General features: G+C 40.6%; 1 protein-coding gene across 1 annotated transcript in view; it reads right to left on the bottom strand.

Annotated features, from left to right (window-relative positions):
* The window catches only part of GPC5 (glypican 5), a 1,180,201-nt gene that overhangs the window by 906,999 nt on the left and 251,093 nt on the right, over window positions 1-22,109 (bottom strand). Inside the window, exon 4 of the mRNA XM_037057549.1 lies at window positions 14,849-14,982. Coding sequence (XP_036913444.1) covers window positions 14,849-14,982 — 134 coding nt within the window. The remainder of the gene's footprint in view (window positions 1-14,848; window positions 14,983-22,109) is intronic.

Here is a 22,109-nt window from a genome sequence, read left to right as displayed (position 1 = left end):
TCGGTCTTTGCATTTCATTTCATTAGATGTTTTTGGAAACAGAGCTATGTCCAAAGGCACACCAGTCAATCTTATGTCTTCACAGGGAATTTGTTTCAATATTAAAACATCTACAAACTGACACACAGTGCACTTCCCTCCTTCTCTCCCACGCAATACAAAAGAAACTATTTCTGATGTTGACCAAAGCGAACCACCTGGAGAAATACTGGAGAAGAATCTTATTTTAAAAACCTCATTTCTCTGTGGATGGTTGCAGATTTCTTTACTTGGGCCCATTCCCTGATTTAATGACACATATTGATTTTCCTTTAGCCCTAACGTCAGTCCACCCATAACATTGCACCCAAATTAAAAGCAGTGCCTCACGCACTGTTTGGAAATATCTGTAGAACAAAGGTCAAATGTGCAGTTTGCCAGCTAATGGCCCGAGGCAAAGTTAAGGTTAATGTGGCACTAATGAGCAGACTCACCCCCGCCGGGATGTCTGGCCCCACTTGTCAGTCGACTTTTAAAATGTCAGTCCTCCCCGTCGCAGAGGAAATGTATAATTACATGTTTCCAGATAAGATCTATCTTCTCTTGCCATTCCGAGTCTGTATTTAATCACTTTCCTGTATTCTCAACAAAGTCATTCTATTTGACAAAATAGTTTTAGGAGACATTTTTAGAAAACAGAACTCCTTAGATTTCTCTTCTCCAGCCGTAACGTGCATAAAAATATTTAATGTTTCTAGAGTTAGACTGGCTAGAGGGAGAAATTAAATCTAGGTGCTTGACCACTTTCTGGATGTACTCTGTGATGCCTGGAGGGAAGGACGGGAGGAAGAATAGGGCACTAGGAAGCCATACAATGTATGGCCCCAGCACCTGCCTCACAGATGTAAATGTGCCCTCCCCCCCCCCCCCCACACTGCATTCACATTTGATTAAAAATAAAAATACAAGTTTTTCTACAGGAGCACCTCAACGTCTGCTCTGGGAACCCACTGGAACTCACTGCTCAGGACAGACGCTCTGACCTAGGATCAGCACCATGCTCCAAGAGGAGGAATTTTTTGGGGGGGTCTAAGTGATCCCAGGCTTTTTCCTCCTTGTAGGCAGTCTCCTTGTTTGTGTNGATGCCCCCCCCCCCCCCCACACTGCATTCACATTTGATTAAAAATAAAAATACAAGTTTTTCTACAGGAGCACCTCAACGTCTTCTCTGGGAACCCACTGGAACTCACTGCTCAGGACAGATGCTCTGACCTAGGATCAGCACCATGCTCCAAGAGGAGGAATTTTTTGGGGGGGTCTAAGTGATCCCAGGCTTTTTCCTCCTTGTAGGCAGTCTCCTTGTTTGTGTGACATGATGACTTCCCTCATTAGAGGATCCACTGTGCTTTCTCACAAAAGCGGAAGGAGTTAAGATCAGAGTAGGCCAGGGAGCACCAGGCAGAGGGACAGGAAGGAGCAGGGTAAATATGCCAATGCGCTCAGCGGGCCTCTGCAGAGGTGCGTGCGGCACGTCTGACACTCCTGCTGGGGATTTCTTCCGGGCCCTGGTGGAGCTATCTGCACAATTCATCACTGCCTGTACAATGAGTACAGACACTTCTCTCCCTCACTTTCAACAGCCCTCTAAACCCAGCACGTTACTATTTAATGTCCCCATAAAAAGCACCCTTTCCAAAATCATCCCCCTCTAAAAGGAATGATTTAAACATGATGTCAAAACTGGGTTTTCAAAACCAGCTTTGGTCTCATTTTCCCATGTTGTAAAATGTAGGTTAAAATGCACTGACTCTTCATTAAAAGGGATTTAAACAAAGACCTTAAATCCTGTATAAAAATTAACACTTAACCAAGTGTGCAATATTTAAAGAAATCAGATACTATTAAGGAAATCAAGCATCCGTTAAAAAAGAGATGTGATATAATTTTTCCTACCTCATTATTTTTATTTTAATAAAGTTATGCAATTATTTGCTCAGTTTTACTAATTTCGGGGAGTATGTTACTGGTTTGTTTCCAGACAAACAGAGATGTTTACCCAAATGGAATATTGGCAAATCTGATGATTCTAATGTAGGTCATTCATACGCACACGTTTCGAGTACCTATGCTTTGAAATTCAGCATTTTAGGTCAAACCTCTATAGTTATCACTTGTTTGTGAGTTATTGATTGTTGCTCTGCAGCTGCTAACATTTTAACTCTAAATTCCATGATTTAGAGAACAAGAGAGCATACTTTGGGTAATATTTTCTTCTCTCAGCACTAGCCCGACATTTATACAATGTATTCCCTTTAACAGATTGCCAAGAAAAGGGTTGCTTTCTCATTTCTGTTTTGTTTTCCTTGTTTTCATTGGGTGATTTCAAACAGCCATTCCTGGTTACCTCCATTCATGAACTTATGAGATTTTTGGACAATACGTGCTTGATACAAATTGTTTCTCCTTGCATTTCCAGTCACTGTATAGCTCTCATCACTGATACTGGTGGTCCAGGAGTTTGAAGCAAATGAGGTATTTTAGTGTACAATTTTATTCTTATTATTCTAGTAAGTCTTATTTGGGGAAAAATACTTTTGTTCCTGTGGCCCAGTTATTATTGTATTCCCAATTTCTGATGGGTGGCATAGAACATCACTAAGGTTAGATAATGTATAATTACTGTTAATTATGACATCAAAATACTTTCCATGTAATACAAAAGACTGTATCCTGCCCTGGCTGCTGTGGCTCAGTGGATTGAGCACGGGGCTGTGAAGCAAAGGGTCACTGGTTTGATTTCCAGTCAGGGCACATGCCTGGGTTGCAGGCCAGGTCCCCAGTAGGGGACACATGAGTGGCAACCACACACTGATGTTTCTCTCCCACTCTTTCTCCTTCCCCTCTCTCTAAAAATAAATAAATAAAATATTTTAAAAAAGAAAATGAACAAAAGCAACTAATTTAAAAAAAAAACAAAAGACTGTATCCTTCCATTATGATTATTCACATACATTTGTTTATATAAAGATTCACTTACACCGGAACATGCAGACAAACCAAATACAATGAAGATTTCAAATTCTTTGAGTTTACTCAATCAACAGGACCCCAAAGTTGCACTTCTCCATTTCTAACAAGATCCTTGCTGAAGGAGGGTAATACCAATATAGCAAAAGGATCACCATTACCTGTTGGTCCTCAAAAGTTATCACAGATATTGAATCATCTTTTTGATAAGGGAGATTGATCTGAATGTCCATGACTCCATGAATATGGACCTCAAAAAAGAGAACCATCCAGAAATCGCCTTCAAACTTTCATTGGGTGCACTTTCAAGCAAGAGATTCCACCTACCATTCTAGAGACCTTGGTGTGTCCCAGAAACGGCTGAACTAAATTTGTGACTTGCAGTGAACATGGGAGGAAAAAACAGCCCGGCCTTTTTATCAATAATATAAAATCCACGCTGGAAACACATTTCTGCTGTTTTGAAGACACCTGTCATTCCCATTCAACTTGCACTTGGATAAAAACATGACTCTTAGAGCTGCCCACTCCCCGATTCTGAAATAGCTTTATGCCCTCTTATAAAAATCACCAGTTTCAATATGACTCTAAATCTGCCTCACCTATTCAAGAAATTGGGTGGAAAATATAGCTGAATGTGAGGGTCTTTTAAACTCTGTAGATGTTCACTGAGTTTTTCAGAGAAAATGAATAGAAGATTCACTTTTTGTGAGGAGGAAGAAATAGAAAAGAAAGAAAACATACTCTCAGGTGTATCTGAAAGGGGGAATTTCATTCACAGTTTGGAGTACTTGGAGGGGCATATTTTGAACCATATAAATGGCAAAACCCTACAGTCATGATTCTAAAAAACACTTATGAAAAGTTCTAGCTCATCTGGAAAGGCTGTTACTGGAAAATAGAAGAATTTTGAAAATATGTTTAAGAACTATCCAATTTAATAGTCATTCTTCATATGACTAAAAACGTGTGTGTGTGTGTGTGTGTGTGTGTGTGTGTGTGTGTGTGTGTGTCTTCTGTAGTGAGAAATTTTGGGAGATGTATTTCTACTCACATTAACATAAAGTTGACAGCCTCAATATTATAGATACTGCACACTAACTTGAGGACCAAAGCATTACAGACTATTAATGTAACTTGAAGAGTTTAGAATAAATGTCATGCTCCCTGAAGTAAGCCTATCCTCATTTAAGCAAGCTAGCTATGACAGTTCTAATTGTAGCCAGTGATAACCACAGAAAGTTTTTTCTAGAATTTTTCAGTCATTGTTACCATCAAAACAAAAAGTGGGTATCCACTGGATACCATAACATGCACATAATCACATTTAAAACCATTCACAATTTCAGCTTCATCCATAATTGAAACCATTTCTTCCCTCAGCACAAGTAGTGTTAGATGTTACTTTATATTTCATTGTTTGGCCCTGACTAGCCTGGCTCAGTTGGCTGAGCATCTTCCAGGAAAGCGAAAGGTCACAGGTTCGATTCCTGGTCAGAGCACATGCTTGGGTTGCGGGCTCAGTCCCTGGTTGGGGCACATGCAAGAGGCAACCAACTGATATTTCTCTCACACATTAATGTTTCTCTTCCTCTCTTTCTCTCCATTCCTCTTTCTCTAAAAAATAAATAAGTACAATCTTTTAAAAATATATTCCATTGTTTGGATTTACTTTCAGGTATGTCATGAAATGGTAACTAATTTTTTCCACGAATGCCTGAAAAGTAGAGAGTAAAACTCAGTTTGTGAAGACTTTATTTTTCATATGGGCTTTACGTGGATGCAAATTACTTTTCAATGCACAAAATTTTGCATGCATTTACTTATGAACTTTCTTTCACTGGGAAGTTTTTTTACATCAAATTCTAAGTGAGATACATGACCCTCAAAGGTTAAGCACCACCAGCCTAAACTTTTGCCATGTGTTTGCTCTGCTTTCTGTGATTTCTTCTTCCTGTGGGCCTGGTTTTTGACCTCCTGGGGTCCTGCTCTTCATTATTCTTATAAGTTTGGATGCTCGCCTGCCTTGTAGCCCCCATTTCTAGAGTCCTGCTCTGGCTGCCCTCTCACCCCGAACTGAAGCCTGGCCTCGGCCTGCCCTGACCTCGGCCTGCCCTGACCTCGGTGCCTCCGCTCCTGCCACTCACGAAGCACTGGTTTAAATTAAACAGACGTGTCCTCACCGAAGGAACATGACCTGTGTTTTAGTAAGTTGAACTTACAGCTAATAAATAATAACAGCACCTCAAAGAAGCCTTGACTTTCTTTTAGGAAATAAATTGAAATTTGTTTTCTCCAGTCCTAAAAATAGTAGCACATTTTTCTCAAAAGAGATCACTTTTTCCTGACCTGTGGATATTTTCATTCACTGAGTGTGTGTATACACATTTCATCCTTAAAACCCGGTATGTCAATAGTGATTTACCCATATAAACAAATATATACACCCACACACACCTATCAGCTGTATTATATGAAGTGCATTTGTAGCTAAACTAATCCTATTCAATATGAACCTGTTCCACCTATCTTGGCAATAATCCTCAATAATAGTGGGGAGCAGATGACAGCTCCTTGGGGGTAGGTGAGGGGGTGGAGGGATTGAGCAAAATGGAAAAAGAACTCATGGACATGGACAACAGTGTGGTGATTGCTGGGGGGAAGGAAGTATAAAGGGACTAAATGGTAATGGAAAAAACACAATAAAGATTAAATCAATGAAAAAACAGTGTGTTCTTCATTCAGTACATGTTTAAATTTGTTCTGCTTCACTAATTATTTTTAACCACATCACTGTGTTCTTTAGTGATAGACAAGGTAAAAATCAAAGAGCTTTCACATACAGTCACATTCTGAATTGAGTCAGGTCCTGACTCATCCTTCTTCAAACTATGCAATTTCAGGCATCCTCTTTATCTACCCACCGTCAACAAATAAAAGTGTTAATGTCCTACGTGACTAAAGCTCTACGTAGTTAAAATACCCAAATCAAGATTTCATAAACACGAGAGTAAAAGGAAACTGCCCTATGATACTATATTCACAGTAAGCTCTGGAGAGAAAAATCGATAAAAACAACTCATAAGACAATTCACACTTTGCTTCAAATGTCAAAATCCAATATTTCTAAAACTCCGTTCTCCACCTTCACATCCAAATTCTCTCTGATATTAAAAATATCTTACTTTTCCTAAGCTAGTAAGACAGTCTCTATTACACCAATGCACACCTATGCATGCAGCCGACCGCCTTAATTGGTGTGCTCTTAAAGGAGGGACTTGGCTAATTAGAATGCTTGCTGGAGAACAGATGGGGCATTGGTGTTGAGACTCTCTGTCTTAATATATTGTCCTGGGGTTTTCCTAATTACCCACTTAATTGGCACAGCCACACCGCTTTGAAATAATAATGTATAGCTAATTATCACCGATTTAAGCTCACTAATAGCTTATTCTTACCAGCAAACTTCAAGAAATCAAGCAGAGAGAGGGACTGCCACAGGCACACCACCCTGCCTGGGGCTGACTCAGACAATTACAGGGCTGCACTGTCCTTTACAAAGGCACCCATTTGGTTTCTGCCCCAAAAGGCTAAATAGTGAGGCTTTGCTAGATTTGGAAAGGGATGAGTGAGAGCTCTTCCACGCCTTTCTCAACTTTTGGAGATCTTTGCAACTTGTATGTACCAACTCAAAGTTTTCAATTAGCTAATTATGTGTTTGCTACATAAATTTTAAAAAAAAAGGTAGAAGAATAAACACAATTACATCTCCAAAAAATAAAGAGAATTTAATGCTGTGGTTTAGCTCCCCTCCTTCCAAGCTGAAAGACCTTCATGAGCAAGTTTAGCACAACTCTTAGATCCAAGGACTGATTTTGTTAAAGGAAATTTCCTCCTTCAAATGTTAGAAATAGAGCAAGGAAATGCAATATACTAAACAGAGGCATTCTCTGTGAAATGAATTCAGGAGGAGGGAAGGGAAGCATATACAAAAACTGTGAGGAGTTCTTTGTAATTTTTTTAGACAAGTGGGGATTTATGGAGAAATGTCTATACTTATGATGGATAGGATACTATACTGCTGCCTTAGTTTACAATTATTTTGCATTTATTGTAGGTACTTTTTCACAGATCTGTAGGGCAGGTTGCCTAGAAGCAGGGCCTGAGACAGGAATTTGGATGCAGTCAGTTCATGGAGGGACTGCTCTTAAGGGAAAGGTAGTGAGGGAAGCCAGGTAGAGTGGGCAGGAACATGTGAATTGGGCATAAGGACTCGGCTTCAGCCAGACTCCACAGAGAGAGCTGAAGCGTAAAACCATCACATATTTGGTCCCATCACCTTGAGTAAGATCAAGCCTTTATTCCCCTGCCAGTCAGGCGCCACCTGTGAGATGCTGCCAAAGGGGTGCAGCAGGTAGGAGTTTGACCCCTTCCCACAGGTGGATGAGAGGGCGCCACAGCCAGGCTCCAGGAGGAGCCACCACCGTCTACAGTCCCCCTCCATGCCCTTCTGGGGTATCCCTCCACAGGGACCAGAAGTGACTTGTGTCACCCACAGGATAGTGAAGACATGACAGTGTGGGGCTTCGGAGCCTTGATTGTAAAAGACACTGTCACTAAAAGACACTGTCACTTCAGCCTTGCCCTCTCTTGCACTGTGTGCCCCAAGGCAGACAAGCCACAGTGCTGTGAGGAAGCTCAAGCAGAACTAAGAGGTCACTGTGACAAGAAACCAAAGCCTCCTGGCCACAGCCATGTGAGTGGTCAGCCCGGGATATGATCGTCCAGTCCCAAGGAGGACGGTGGCCCTGGCTGAAAATGTGACAGTCACCTCTCTAGGGACTCTGAGTTCACATCTTATGGCTAAGCAACTCCCAAATGCTTGACCCCCAGAAATGAATAACAAATGCTTATTGTCTCTTTAAGATGCTGAGTATGGGGATGATGTGTTAGGTAGCAGTAGGGAACAAATACAGATGGCTCCTACGTGTGGGAGGTAATTCCGCAGAGCATAGGGGGTGGTGAGTGTCCAGGACGAAACAGGCTGGGGCCAGATAAAATGGACAAAGGGATGTGAGGAGGGCGCCCCCAGCGGCTGCCACCTTAGGTACCTCCCCTGTTCCATGCTTGCTTCCACTCGGCCTGCCCGTGGGAGTGCCCTGTCATTGATTTCGTGAGGGTTTGGACACGTATATATTCAAAGGTAGCAGCCGGCAGCCACTTAGAACTCTAGACTCAGTAAAAATAGTCTTTGAAGATGAAAATATGTTTAGACAAAAAAAATCTGTGAGAATCCATCACTAGTCATAACTAATGAATGTTATAGTAAAGTTACAACAAAATGACTTAAAATGCAGACACGGAACTGGAAAAAGCAAAGAACACCAGAAAGAATAGAAGAAAGAGGAATTATAGGTAAACATGGACTATTGGAAAACAACATTACCAATGTCTTCAGTTTGTTAACATCTTTGGTGGACATAAGACATTTGTTGAAAAAATAGGACAAAAAAGGAGTAATGGAGTAAAACTGTTATAAGAGTCTTACTGCGGTAAAAGTTTTAATTGAAAATAGATAGTAAAACTAAAATGCACATCGTGATCTCTATGATAACTATTTAAAACTAGTAAACACAAATTCAAAAACCTCCGAAGATAAGAAGAAGAATAAATGCCCGTTGAATTCAACAGGCGGCAAGATAGGGTAAACAAATTAAAAATGAGGTAAAGAAAAGCAAAGCAGAACAAGATGGTGGACTTCAATGCAGCTACTTGAAGATACTGTGTATCAGTTTAAAACAATGAACCAAAGCATTCCAATTAAAAAAACAAAAACTGATCAATAATCCCATAGTAATACTATATAGGAAAAAGCAGCTTCTCAAATTACTTGTAAGTCAACAGTGATTATATTAATATAACCTTGAGAAAATTATTTGAATAATGCAATGAAAAGCAAGAGACATTAAATACACTATAACCTATCATAAAAAAACCACTTTAACATTTTAAGTTATTGGGTGCCACAAATCTAACACAACTTTAAAGACATAACTTTAAAGTTGTGTAAGATATACCACTGAACAAACTAAATCCAAAGGAAGCTATGCCAACAGAATTTTAAAAGACTAAGATTTTGTGTGTGTAAAAATGCCAAAGTAGGTACAGGCACGTATGCAAAGCCCACAGACACAGATGACAATGTGCTGGAGGACTGAAAAGGGGGGTACACGGGAGATTCTGTGATAGTGTCAACAATACAAAACACTAATAAAGTTTTTAAAAATGGCCTTCGTCACAACAGTACATTCTACTGGGGTGCTTACATGTTGGTCTTTTCAGCTACAGAACATTCTGCCTTTTATCCCTGGCTGGTGTAGCTCAGTGGATTGAGCACAGGCCTGTGAACCACACGATCGAGGTTCGATTCCCAGTCAGGGCACATGCCTGGGTTGCAGGCCAGTTCCCAGCAGGGGGGTCACGAGAGGCAACCATATATTGATACTTCTCTCCCTCTCTCCTTCCCTTCCCCTCTAAAGATAAGTAAATAAAATCTTTAAAAAAATAATACTTATTTTATTGTATTATGTCACTTTTTATCACCCCTCGTACCTTCTTCTATCCTTTTATAAATAAACATTCTAAAGTACTTAATATAAGCACTTTTCTTAAAAAAATATACACTGATTTTTATGTATTGGTTTTAATTCATAAAAACGACATTGTACTATTATTCTCACTCTATTTTATACCTTCTCTCTATAATTATATTTTTATTTTTATAAATATATTACATATTATATTATGTATTATAATATAGTATTATATTATATTATATGTTGTAATGTATTATGTATATAGTGTATTATATTTATAATTATATTATAAATACATTTTGAATATATTTTATATTTTTTATGTAACTGTATTTTTCTTCTGACTGCTTCATAATGTTCCATAGTCTCACATTTCACTTTTCCATTTTGCTTGTGATGAACGGATACCTTGCCTCTTCCAGCTACCGCAAATATTCAAGAATGCCCCTAGTGGACACAAGAAAAGCTTCCTCTGAGACACACCTCAGGGAGGCAGACAAGGCACAGAGTGTAAGCGTTTTACCAGCAAGCTTCTTGCCAGAACGGCTACGCCAGGGTCGCATAGGATCATTTCTGTAGCAACTCTAATCCTAAGAACATCCCGGCCACTACAGTGGAGTCCAGTTTAACAGGAAGTCACTGTGACTGCCAGCAGACATCGGACAACCAGCTACCTCTAGGAGGAAGCTGTCAAACTGTGGATGGCAGATGGGAGACTCAGCAAGACTGTGATCTTTGGTGACTGTATTTGAAATAAATGTATAAATAAAGCAAGCAAGGTCCCAGTAGATAGTACATTAAAACTGGGATAACTTGGCAGAGTTTAATATGTTAACTGTTTTGAAAGTTGCACTTAGACTTCGGATCAGTGTGGGATGCAGCTGCATCCTGCCCCACGCCGCTCCCGTCCTGAAGACAGAGGGAAGCCTTCCAGAACTGGAGGCAGAGAGGGGATGGGGAGGGCCTTCTGAGGAACTGGGCCCACCCATGGAGGTGCAGTGAGCTTGAGGGGTCCCTGCAAGAAGAGAGCTTGGAGAATAAATGACCAGCCTCACTCCCTGTTCAGCCAGTAGATCCTGTGGATGGTCCTCATTAACCGAACTCAGCTGGAAGCCCATCAGAAGTCTGCTAGGGTGGACAGCACAGAGCAGGCTGTGAGGCCACTGGGGTGATGGGAACTTTCCAGCAATCAGAGAGCCACTGTGCCAAGGAGGCCTGGACCTGCCACTGCCTGACATGAGCCCCCCGCAGCCTCCTGCCCTGACATACATGGGTCCAGCACGAGGGAGACAGCACTGCTGCCCTGCAACTTGAACAGGCCTCGCACACATCACTCACTGCCTAAGGAACCAGACGGTGACCCTGTGAGGGTCCAGAAGGACCCTCACAGGAGGGTCGGTTATAGGCACACTCAAACCAAGACACCCATCAACACAGCCGTCTACATCAAGGGCGTTTCTGGGCTGGGGTGATTCCTTTTTGCTAAAATAAAAGCTGGCCAACTTAAAAAAATGGAGTTCAGAAAAATAGCAAGCTGTCTCATGTCATCAATTTAGAAATTCTAATCCTATCAACAGACCAACTGGAAAGGAGTTCAAAAACATGGCAATCTATACAGCACTATAAACATATCTTTGTTAGGGTTGGTCTATTTGTTCAATATAACTCCAGTCCCAATTCAAGAAAAGGATTATGTAGTATATTTGAAAAGTAAATTCCACAAATATCCATAAGAATTTTGAAAAAAGCAAAATTGGCTTAAAGATTTTACAGAATTCTTCAAAGCAAAAGCAGTAATAGTAAAACAAAAGAGTATCACGTCCATGGGGAATTGCTAAGATTGAGGCCTTTATTAGAGACATGAATAAGGCAGGGCTGGTGGTGACCCTCACACCGCACCAAGTGCCTGGTGTGCGTATGCAGAGGTGGTCTCAGAAATTGGTTGGATCATCATAAACTGAGCCAGAGGGTGACTCCAATTGCATGCTTTGTATGTGCAGTCTCCTCTTGGATTTATTCAGAACAAGTCCTGCCACCAGCTATCTAGCTCATAATCTGGCCAATGCTTTTACACCGTTATCAATCAGCACAGACTCCTAAGAATATTTCATTTTCGGCCTTCAAGAACCCCTACACTGTGAGAGCTTAGGGCAATTCTCCCACTGCGTGACAGAGAGAAGCCTTGATCTCTACAGACACCATGCTGATACCGTATTGATCACGTCTTCCCAGATGCCTTAGCCCTGTTCATGCCTCTAGTGGGAAAAATATTGATATTTCTAGCATTTGAAAATTCAGCAGGGTTTCTAAATGTCTGGTAGTCTGAATTTTATTGGGATATTCTTCTAAGGTGAAAGGCAAATTTCTACACTTAAGATAAGGTAGCACTCAGCCCTGGCTGGTATGACTCAGTTAGTTGTAGCATCATCCCATATACCGAAAGGTCATAGGTTCAATTCCCCGTCAGAGCACATGCCTAGGTCACAAGTTAGGTCCTCAACTGGGGCGTGTAGGAGAGGCAACAGATCAATGTTTCTCTCTCACATCGATCTTTCTCTTCCTCTCTCTCGCCCTCACTTCCCCGTTCTAAATTCGATAAGCATGTCCTCAGGTGGGGATTAAAAACAAGATGACCTGCCACTCCTGAAGCAACAGCACACTTTGGACTGGGTGTGCTGATCTAATAATGCAGATGTAAAGTAGCCACAAAGAGCTTCTGTATGAAAGTCCCTGTAGTTTGATCGTTGAAGCTGCTCCGACATTCAGTCCAGATGACCCAGCTCATCTGCCCAGTGGTGCCTGCAGTGATATAGATGCTGTGTAGAAGCACTGGGAAGACTCAGTGCAGACATCCAGGGCTCTGGAGCAAAGTCATTCCTCCTGTTGATAAAAACTGTTTTTGTTTCTTTGGTTGGTTGGCTGGTTGGATGACTGGTTGACCAGTTGGTTGGTTTACAACTGGGCACTGATGGAAACTACACACTTGACCAGGAGCTAGCAAGTAACTCTGCCACCTGAGTTGCCCGTAACGAACTAGGTGCTAAATGGCCTGCCATGCTATAAAATGGGGCTTATATAGAAGTGGAAGTAAATACATGCATCATTAAGTGGAAATGACCTGTTGGAAATCAGCCTTAAGTAGGTGGAAAAACCACAAGATGCAGGGAAAGAAGCCCAGACTTGCTCAGCATCTATTCCTACATTTCTCCTCCTACCACAATGGAAATGGATGACCTTGTGAGGAATGATTCAATGATGAAGGACAAGTAACATTAAGGTCTAGTGTGTGAACAGGTCTGAGCAATTTTTAGGCAACAAGCAAAAAATATTCTACCCCAGCAATTAGGCTCCATTCAGGAATGGCAATAAAAAATCCATAAAAATGAAATGGTTAAGTGGGCTCATTTGCAGTATCTCTGGTTATTCACTCTGTGTGGCATCACTTTATGTGATGGATATATCCTGATTTGGGGGCAATGGCTAGTGGAAACTGGTTGGTGAAGGGCATAGACATCATGAGTTTGCAAGATTGGAGACAAGGTGGTCTATTAAAGGCCAGAATACTTATAAAGCTTTCCACTCATATGAGCCCCTCATTGTTCCTGAGACAATTTGTAACGTTTCACCGGGCCCTGGCTTAGTTTTGCTAGTGAATAAATCATGTGAAGTGTTGGGTTTTGCTTTGGTTTTCCAATAATTGGTTTATTTTGGTGGTGAAACCGACATGACCCTTTAGAAATTAAGATCTTCCTCAGCTGGGTTTTACTATAAAAACCGCCCTAGCCAAAGCGTACTAATTTCTCAAAGACAAGAAATGATTGCTGATCACTATATTCAGAGAGAAGGGGACTACATGGTAATGGAAAAAATACAATGAAGATTAAATTAATAAAAAAGAAAAAGAATAGCTACTTTGCATGTAAAATGCTAAATCTTTTATGCTGTAGCAAATAGCTAGCAATAGCCCAGGCCTTGGTCTCATTGTCAGCCCACCTGAGGAAAGAATGAGGTAATTAGGAGCACTGTCCCAAAAGGAAAGAAACAAATTTTTCTTACAGAGAATAGAGCTAGGTAAAGTACTAAATTCTCAATAAAGTATTATAAGACATATTTATTTAAGTTAATAATTGAATATAAAACTATGAATTTCAGTTCAATTCAAACACATACTAGGAATCTAGTATTTTCCAGGGTATACACTGGTCAGCTGAATACAAAAATAAATAAAATAATAGTTTCCTCCAGTTTTAAGAGTCTATCAGTAACTTCCAATTATTAAGCAAAGAGATACTAATGAAGGCTTTGATTTAACATGTGCAGTACTGATGGGCAGAGTGGTAGAAATGTGCGTTAGGAAAGCAAGCTACAAAACGTTAAATAAGTTTGAATCAACAGTCAGCCATTTTCAGCATGCCAAGTAAAAATCATGAAAACTCATTTATATCAATTTTTAACAGAGTCTTAACCTCTAGTAATATTCATCACATTATTTGCATGTATACTCTTTGTGGTTTTACATTGTCCTTTATAGTATCCACTAGCTGCATGGAACTTAGACAACATGAATTCAAATTAAATTAAAAAATCATGCCTCACTCACACTAGCTATATTTTTTTTAATTTTATTGTGACAAGAACCCTTACCATGACATATACCCTATTAACTAATTTACCAGTTAGTACATTATAGTATTGCTGACCACCAGGAGGAGGAAATGGGGAGTTACTAATTCATGGGCATAAAGTTTCAGTTCAGCCAAAGGAATTAGTCCTTGAGCTCTGCGTGCAACGATGTAAGGGCACAGTGATCGTGTGTGACGAGGGTCTGCTGCAGACTCACAGATGGGGAGCAGAATGACAGACAACAGGGGTGGTGGCAGTTGACAGGTGGAGAGAATGATCAAAAAGGAAAAAGGACTCATGGACATGGACAACAGTGTGGTGACTGTGGGGGAGGGGAGTAAAGGGGACTAAATGCTAATGGAAAAAAAGCACAATAAAGATTAAATTTTAAAAAGAAAAAGAAAATACCCCTTTCACAGAAACTTTCATTGACCTCAAAAGTTGGAGCTATCCTCCTAATTAATGAAATAAGAAGGAACCAGGGGATTTTAAAGGTAATTAAAGTTCTCTTTTGTTTCTCCAATGGCATTATTTTGTTCTACTTAACTGAATGCATTCTATTCTGTTGTAAAATGAATGGCTTACTTTCTCTTCTCTTTCTGGTTGTAAAACAAATGTCTTACTTTCTTCTGTTGGCAAGTGTCTCTTCGCCATTTCTCGAGGAGATCTTCATTCCAAGCTTCTCTTTATTCCCATCGAAAGAACAAAGGGGGCTTTGTGTGGGTGTTCTGATCGGACGACCACAAATCTTATTTACCTTTCAAACAGAAAATATTAAAAGACAGTTAGAAGCTATGCTTCACGAGAATGTAATGTTTGCTAGAGTAAAAACAATCACACATTCTTATTTAGTCCTCTTTGCTCACCTTTAACACCTATAAGGTTCGTCTGTGTTCCACATGGGGGAGTCAAATTATCTATGCCAAATGACAACTGTGACAAATGAATGCTATGTACATTTATATCACTTGTATGTATACAGGTGCAAAGCACGTGAATACAAATACTTATGCAAAACTGGTCAGAGAGCTATATTAATAAACTAACCTGCTTTTATAAATTAGACACTTAAACAAGGTAGATGTCATTTATGGCTTATATCCATATATATGACTAATCACATACTTGTCTGATTCTTTTTTAAGATTTTATTTATTTATCTTTAGAGGGGGAGAGAAGGAGAGAAATATCAATGTATGGTTGCCTCTCGTGAGTCCCCTGCTGGGAACTGGCCTGCAACCCAGGCATGTGCCTCGACTGGGAATCGAACCATGATCCTCTGGTTCACAGGCCTGTGCTCAATCCACTGAGCTACACCAGCCAGGGCACTTGTCTGATTTTTCACATGGAAAAAAATTGCTGTTGAATATGTGGTCCAATTCTAAATTAGTTCTAAGGGTAGTTTACTTTTGTAAGGTCATTTCTTAGAAATGACAATGAATGAGTTTATATGACAATTCCATTTTATAATAGTTCTATATCTTATTCCTCAATCTGGTTTGATTTTAAGGGCATTATTATAATCTTTTTAAAAATGTATTTATCCAAAAGAAAAATTCATTGTATTTGTAATACTAATCTAATAAAGATCTTTGTATAATTCACAAAATTGTCACTGAAAAATTAAATCATTAGTTGGACACATTACCATGTAAAGCATTAAAAAGACTCATGGATATCTAATTCACTTAAAGAGGCAGAGGAGTATAATCGGAAATACACTGCTTGGAAATCAGAAGAGTTTGGTTCGTATCCTAATGTTTCCTCCTTAAAAACTAAAATCTTAAACACGGCGGAGGACTTCTTTGAACTCAATGCCATCATGGGTAAAATGAACATTTTAGAGTAAGTTACATCAAAGATCCTTAGAGTTCTAAAAATCTCTGCTTTTTCCATGCAATAAGCATTAAAATCTTATGCACCAACTCATTTATTTAACCCATATTTACTTTGCTTGTGGAATTTTCAAAGAACATGTATTAGATACTATAAGGGATACAGGACAAGAAGCTAAATTTTCTCATCTGCCGATTCAGACAGAAAGAAAAAAAGTTCCTCCTAGACATCAACATGCAAGTCGTGGGTACTGCACCCCTGGGGCACACCAGGTGGGATGGAGCTACAGAGGCAGGTGGGGTCACTTGTAGTTCAGGGTGACGGGTGAGGAAGGGAACCAGGAAGCATGGCTGTGGGAAGGACTGCTCGGCTGGGAGAAGACTTGAAGCAGCTCTTGGGCCTGAGTGTGCTGAGGCCTATTTCAATTCAACCAAATTGTACATGTACAAGTATTTATTATTGTGCCTCTATTCTGTTAGGTGCTAGAGATACAAATCCACGTGAATAAAGTGTGAGTGGTGTACACAGTTAAGAGCAAATCAGACAAGTAAAACGGCAACTGGAATACAATGGGACAAGAGCAGCCGAAGAAATACACAGAAGTAACACTATGACACTTAGAAAATAGACAGATTAATTATTTGGAGTGCTCAGGAATGAGCTTCAGAGGGCACATCTAAACAGCAGGTTCAAGGGTGAATTAGGAGTTTCTCAGGTGGACAAAGCAGAGAAATGATTCCAAGAGAGTAGAAAAGCACAGAGAGGTACACAACAGCTTAGCATGTTCACATAGAACAAAAGCGTATAATGAAAGGAAGTGGTATAAGAGGTAAGCCATTAACATGCTATAATATGTATGATAACAGTTGTTAACCAGACTTATTTTGGTGATCATTCTGCAATCCATACAGATATCAAAGCATTATGTTGCACCCCTGAAACGAATATAATGTTAGATGTCATTTATATCTCAATTGTTTTAAAGCTGTAATATGCCTTGGATACCAAGCTAAAAAACTTGCGTCCGTGAATGGAGAACAAGCAAAAGATTCCCAGCAGGAAAGTAGTCGCTTAAGATTTCCACAAGAGAAAAATCTTCATGGCCGTGGTGTGCCGGGAAGAGGACCAAAGAAAGGTTTGTTTTCCTGCAGCAAAACACCGGAAAACTGCCAGGCCTGCAGCCATCGGCAGGAGAGGAGAGAGGGAAGGAGCAGGTATAAGGGGAACACGGAGGAAGTGACGGTTGTATGGAGATGGACTAGATATATCATGTTGTCAGAACAATGAATGACCATGAATGGCCGGAGAAAATCCTGAGAGGTAACTGTGGGAAAACATAAGGCTGATACAGAAAATGAATAAAAATGTGGTCTGCCTGGAACGAAGGGCACATGAAGGGTAATGGTAACAGAAAATCATGTTCCAGGGGTAGGTAGAAGTAAGATTTTGGAGAGCTATAAATGGCAAGCTAAGAAGTTTTATTTATTAGACAGAAGCTTCTGCTAGCTGTTGGATAGAAAAGCAAAACACCAGAGCTAATATTTAGCAAATGAATCGGACAGCATTTTATAAGTTGAACGAGAGAGAACGGTTAAAGGCAGGTGGATTGTTAATAGACCCCTGAAGAAGTCCTCAGGAAAGAAAGTTCTATGCTGAACTATAGTGGTAACGCTGTCCATGAGGAGGAGGATATGTGAGTTCCTTGCACAGAGAAGAGCAGGGAACCCAACAGAGCCCAACCCAGAGCACTACCACCACCTGATGCCGGTGAGGGCATGATGCCGCGGGGACTCACAGTCATTGCTGGTGGGAACAGAAAATAGTGCAGGCCCACTCTGGGGACAGTGTGGCTGTTCCTTACAAAAACCACAAACAGACACACAGGAAAAACTGCTTGCCATAGGGCCCAGCACCCCTCCCCCCCTCAGTGTTTAAAGGAGTTGAAAACTGATGTCCACACAGAAACCTCTCAACCCCAAGCAGAGGTTGACAGCAGCTTTAGTCGTAACTACCAAAGCCTGAGAGCACCTGAGTGGTCCTTTAGCAGGCGAATGGATAAACCTTGGTCCATCAGGACAATAGAATATTATCCAGCAACAAAAAGAAATGAACTATCGAGCTGTGAGAAGACATAAGGGAAACTTTAATACCCATCACTAAGTACAACAAGCTAAGCTGAGAGGTCTACCTATTGCATTTTGCCAACTATATGACATTCTGAACAAGGCAAAACTACCGAGATAGGAAAAAGAATAATTGTTGCTAGGGGCAGGGTCGGGGAGAAATGAATAGGCAGAACCCAGAGGAATTGTGGGGCAGTGAAACTATTCTGTGCGATGTTATTATGGGGTATACACGTCATTATACATTTGTCCAAACCCACGGAATGCACACCACCAAAAGTGAACTAGGGGCTGTGAGTGACAATGGCACGTCAATGTCGGCTCCCCAGTCGTAACAAATGTATCACTATGGTAGAGGGTACTGATGATGGGGGAGGGCGATGAAAGTGTGGAAGCAAAGGCTCCATGGGAAATCCTTGTGCCTCCAGCTCAATTTGGATGTGACTCTAAAACTGCTCTAAAAAAATAAAGTCTGTTCTGAAAAAGAAACTCAACAGGGCTTAGCGAATTATGGGAAGTGGGAAGTTAGGGAAGTGTAAGGCCAAGGTGTTAAAAGGCTCAAAGTGAATGTCCAAACACTGAGGCTTAAAAGTGGTGATAGCAGACTGTAACCGTATTAGGGAGGTGCTAAAATATTCATAAAAAAGAAGGAAAGTATCTTCATGGTCAACAACTTTAAGTAACAAGGACCAAGGGAAGACAGTATAAGTTGATGGTGGAAATGTGAAGGGTATGATTGTTCAGCAAAGCTACAGGATATTTGGAAGTGAAAGGAGTCAACGGGAAATGCGGCAATCACAGTCCGACGAGCCCTGAGCTCTAAAGCAAGTTATCGAACTTCCTTGAATCCCAGTGTTCTCATCCTTGAGGCCCAAGAGAATAAAACCACTTTGCAGTTCAGAGTTAGGGGAAAGCCTACCTCCCTGTATCCCTCCGACGCTGGACCTAGGACCCTCTCTGCTATGAAACATCTCTCCCAGGACAGTAGACGGAGAACTGGAAGTACCAGCCCACAAGATCTTTAGTTCCATTAGCATCTTTGTGACTTTCTCTTACAAATGCAAAAGGAAAGGCACAAGCCACCGAGTTATACACTGCCTTTGATCACACCCAAAGGTACAAGCGCACAGAACAGATTCTGATGAACACAAATACATTTCAAAGCCAGTGTATTTGTGGACTCGCTCGGAGGGAGCTCTGCTTCACACTGTACCAAAAGGGAATGGAAAACCATCTGTTCGCAGCACATTAGCCTCGCACCCTAGTTCCCCTGAGAGGAGGGGTGGCACATTTTAATAACTAGCACCTTCCTGCTATGGATAAAACCCTCACACTTAACTTTGACAGTTCTCCATCTTTGATTTATACTGCAAGATCCTCCTTTTTCTCCTCCCTGGTCTCAATCGCTCTTCCCCGCAATCAGGCTGAAGTGTCTTGGAAAAAAAAAACCTGTTTTCCTCCTTAATACTTACCTACTCCTGTTACGAGTTCCATCTCTGGCTTCCCACCGATTTTCACATAACTGTCTCACCTTGAAGTGACTCTTTCAGCGGCTCCCAACTCCTGTCATTCCTCCCGCTCTGATCCTGTATCTGTTTCCCACAACTTCTTGTCACACAACTTAGCACACGAAAGGCTCAACTTCTCCCAGAGCCATGGAGTGTGTGTCTGTTCACTCAGTCTAGTTCAAACCTTCAAATACTGAAAGCATTTTGCTAATAATCTCAAAACACATTGCAAAGAGTGTTTGTTTTCACTGAACTCCCAGAAGCACAGGCTTCATTTCGTTGGTAATGGTCTTTTTAATTGTTTATTAGTCATTGAAACTGAAAAGAAGAAACGTTGAAAGAATTGAAAAGCAACACACGTGGAGGTACTATGAGTGTTTATTAAGCAATAAGAGGGTGAGGCCAAGGTAGAAGCTACATCATTGTATAGGTAGATTTTGGGTTTTTGCAGGCCACAGTTAAAATGCTCCCTGGCTTGTGTAGCTCAGTGGATTGAGCACAGGCCTGCGAACCAGAGGATCGTGGTTCAATTCCCAGTCAGGGCACATGCCTGGGTTGGAGGCCAGTTCCCTGCAGGCCAGTTCCCAGCAGGGGATGCACAAGAGGCAACCATACATTGATGTTTCTCTCCCTCTCTCTTTCCCCTCTAAAGATAAATAATTAATAAAATCTTTAAAAAATGCTTAGCAACAAAATGAGAGGTGACTAAAGGAAATTTAAAAAGGAATGACTCTTCATGTATTCTTGTGGAAAATAATACAAATATGACCACTAATAATAGATAAAAGGGACAGGGTCCTTTTTGTCCCAATGTGTCATGCTCCATTATATTAAAAGCTACTTTTAAACTATCTGATGGAAACATACTGTTGGCAGTTTTCCCAGTTAGAACAACAAACAAGTTTATTTCCATTCTCTTACCCAGTTCCCTATGATTCTCAAAAATAATTTGCAAAAACCTGGTTGGCGTCAGGGGTGAAATCTGTAACCAGAAATCAGAATGAGACTAACGTTTCCAGACACAAATGAAACTCACTGTCGTCGTAGCTTTATTCCAGGGAGAACTTAGGAAGGCAGATTGGGCCAGATCCCAGGTGAGGGGCACTGAAGTGCCAAGTTCAGGAAGTGCACATGTCATCTGGCAGACTGTGCAACATACTTTATTCATGATTAGTAAGCAAAGCAAAGGCACTATCAGAGCCGTGTTTTAGGAAGACCCATTAGACAAAGTGACATTTCCCATGGGTAAGACAAGAGAATATCAGAATAAACTCAAAAAGAACCCATGAATTCAGAGGGGAAGGAAAGGGAAAGCTCTGTTATAGTGGAATGAATCGGATTTGGCTACTGGTTGATTCATTATAAGAGGTAAGAAAGACAAAGAATTTAAGCTGTTGGCAGGTTTTAATCTGGTCACCAGGGTGAGTAAAGACCCAGTGACTGATATGGGGAAGACAGATGGTAGAATAAGTTTACTGTTTTGGTTTACCTGGTCCTTAGATCTCATTTAGAGCTTTGATTTGGAGGGGATGCAAAAAGGTAGTTCTGAATGATGGATTGGAGATAAAAAAGAATCTTCAATAGAATCATTGTGCATGAAGCCAATAATTATAGCCCTGAAAAAAGAGGAAATTACAAAATGTATATAGGATAAAAAGATCAGAAAGAGAATCTTTCAGAGGCAGAAGAACTCAGATAATGCAAAAAGAAAAGGAGGAAAAAGAAGGAAGACAAGAAGGAAGGAATAAAGGGGAAAAAAACAAAGAAAGAAAGGAGAGAGGGAGGAGGGATTTTCAACTAATGGAGCTGGAAGTTATATAAATATATAAGATATTTGAAGACCGAAACAGAAAAATATCTTTCCTAAAACTGCATGTAGGCAGTGGCAGAATTTATTTACTTTTGAATCAATACTCTCTTTTTGGGGCTTCTCAGTGGTCTGACTATACATACACTCATATTTATTGTGAAGGATTCACATTATATAATTCCTGGTTCCTGAGTGTCCTGCACAAATAAAATAATTTGCATTGGAAAATGACCCAGATGTAGACAACAGAGCCCCATTTGCCTTATGGACGTGGGACTGGACAAGAGAAAACATGGCGGTTACTGCCTTCGAGATTCCAGGGAGCTAGCCGAGACGGGGAGAAAACAGAAAGGAAAGGGATACTAGACAACTTGATTTCTGACCTGGTTTTAGAAAAACATCAGAATAACTGATTTATGAAAACACTCTCCAATGGTACACATCCCTTGAGTTCTAATTTCATGAGATAGCAAAGTAAGACTTTCCTCTCTTCTACAAAATCCAGGTAACGTTGTTAAAAAGCATATTTGGCAACTTCCTTATCTATAAGCTATCACAATAACACAATTTAGTCTGATCAAATACCTGACTAACAGAATTGGAAAAG

Source organism: Sturnira hondurensis, unplaced genomic scaffold (genome assembly GCF_014824575.4).
Source record: "Sturnira hondurensis isolate 20B ecotype Veracruz unplaced genomic scaffold, ASM1482457v3 Scaffold0009719, whole genome shotgun sequence".
NCBI classification, from domain to species: Eukaryota; Metazoa; Chordata; class Mammalia; order Chiroptera; family Phyllostomidae; genus Sturnira; species Sturnira hondurensis.
Note: the sequence above shows the minus strand (reverse complement) of the source record. Positions and strands in the feature narration are given on the sequence as shown.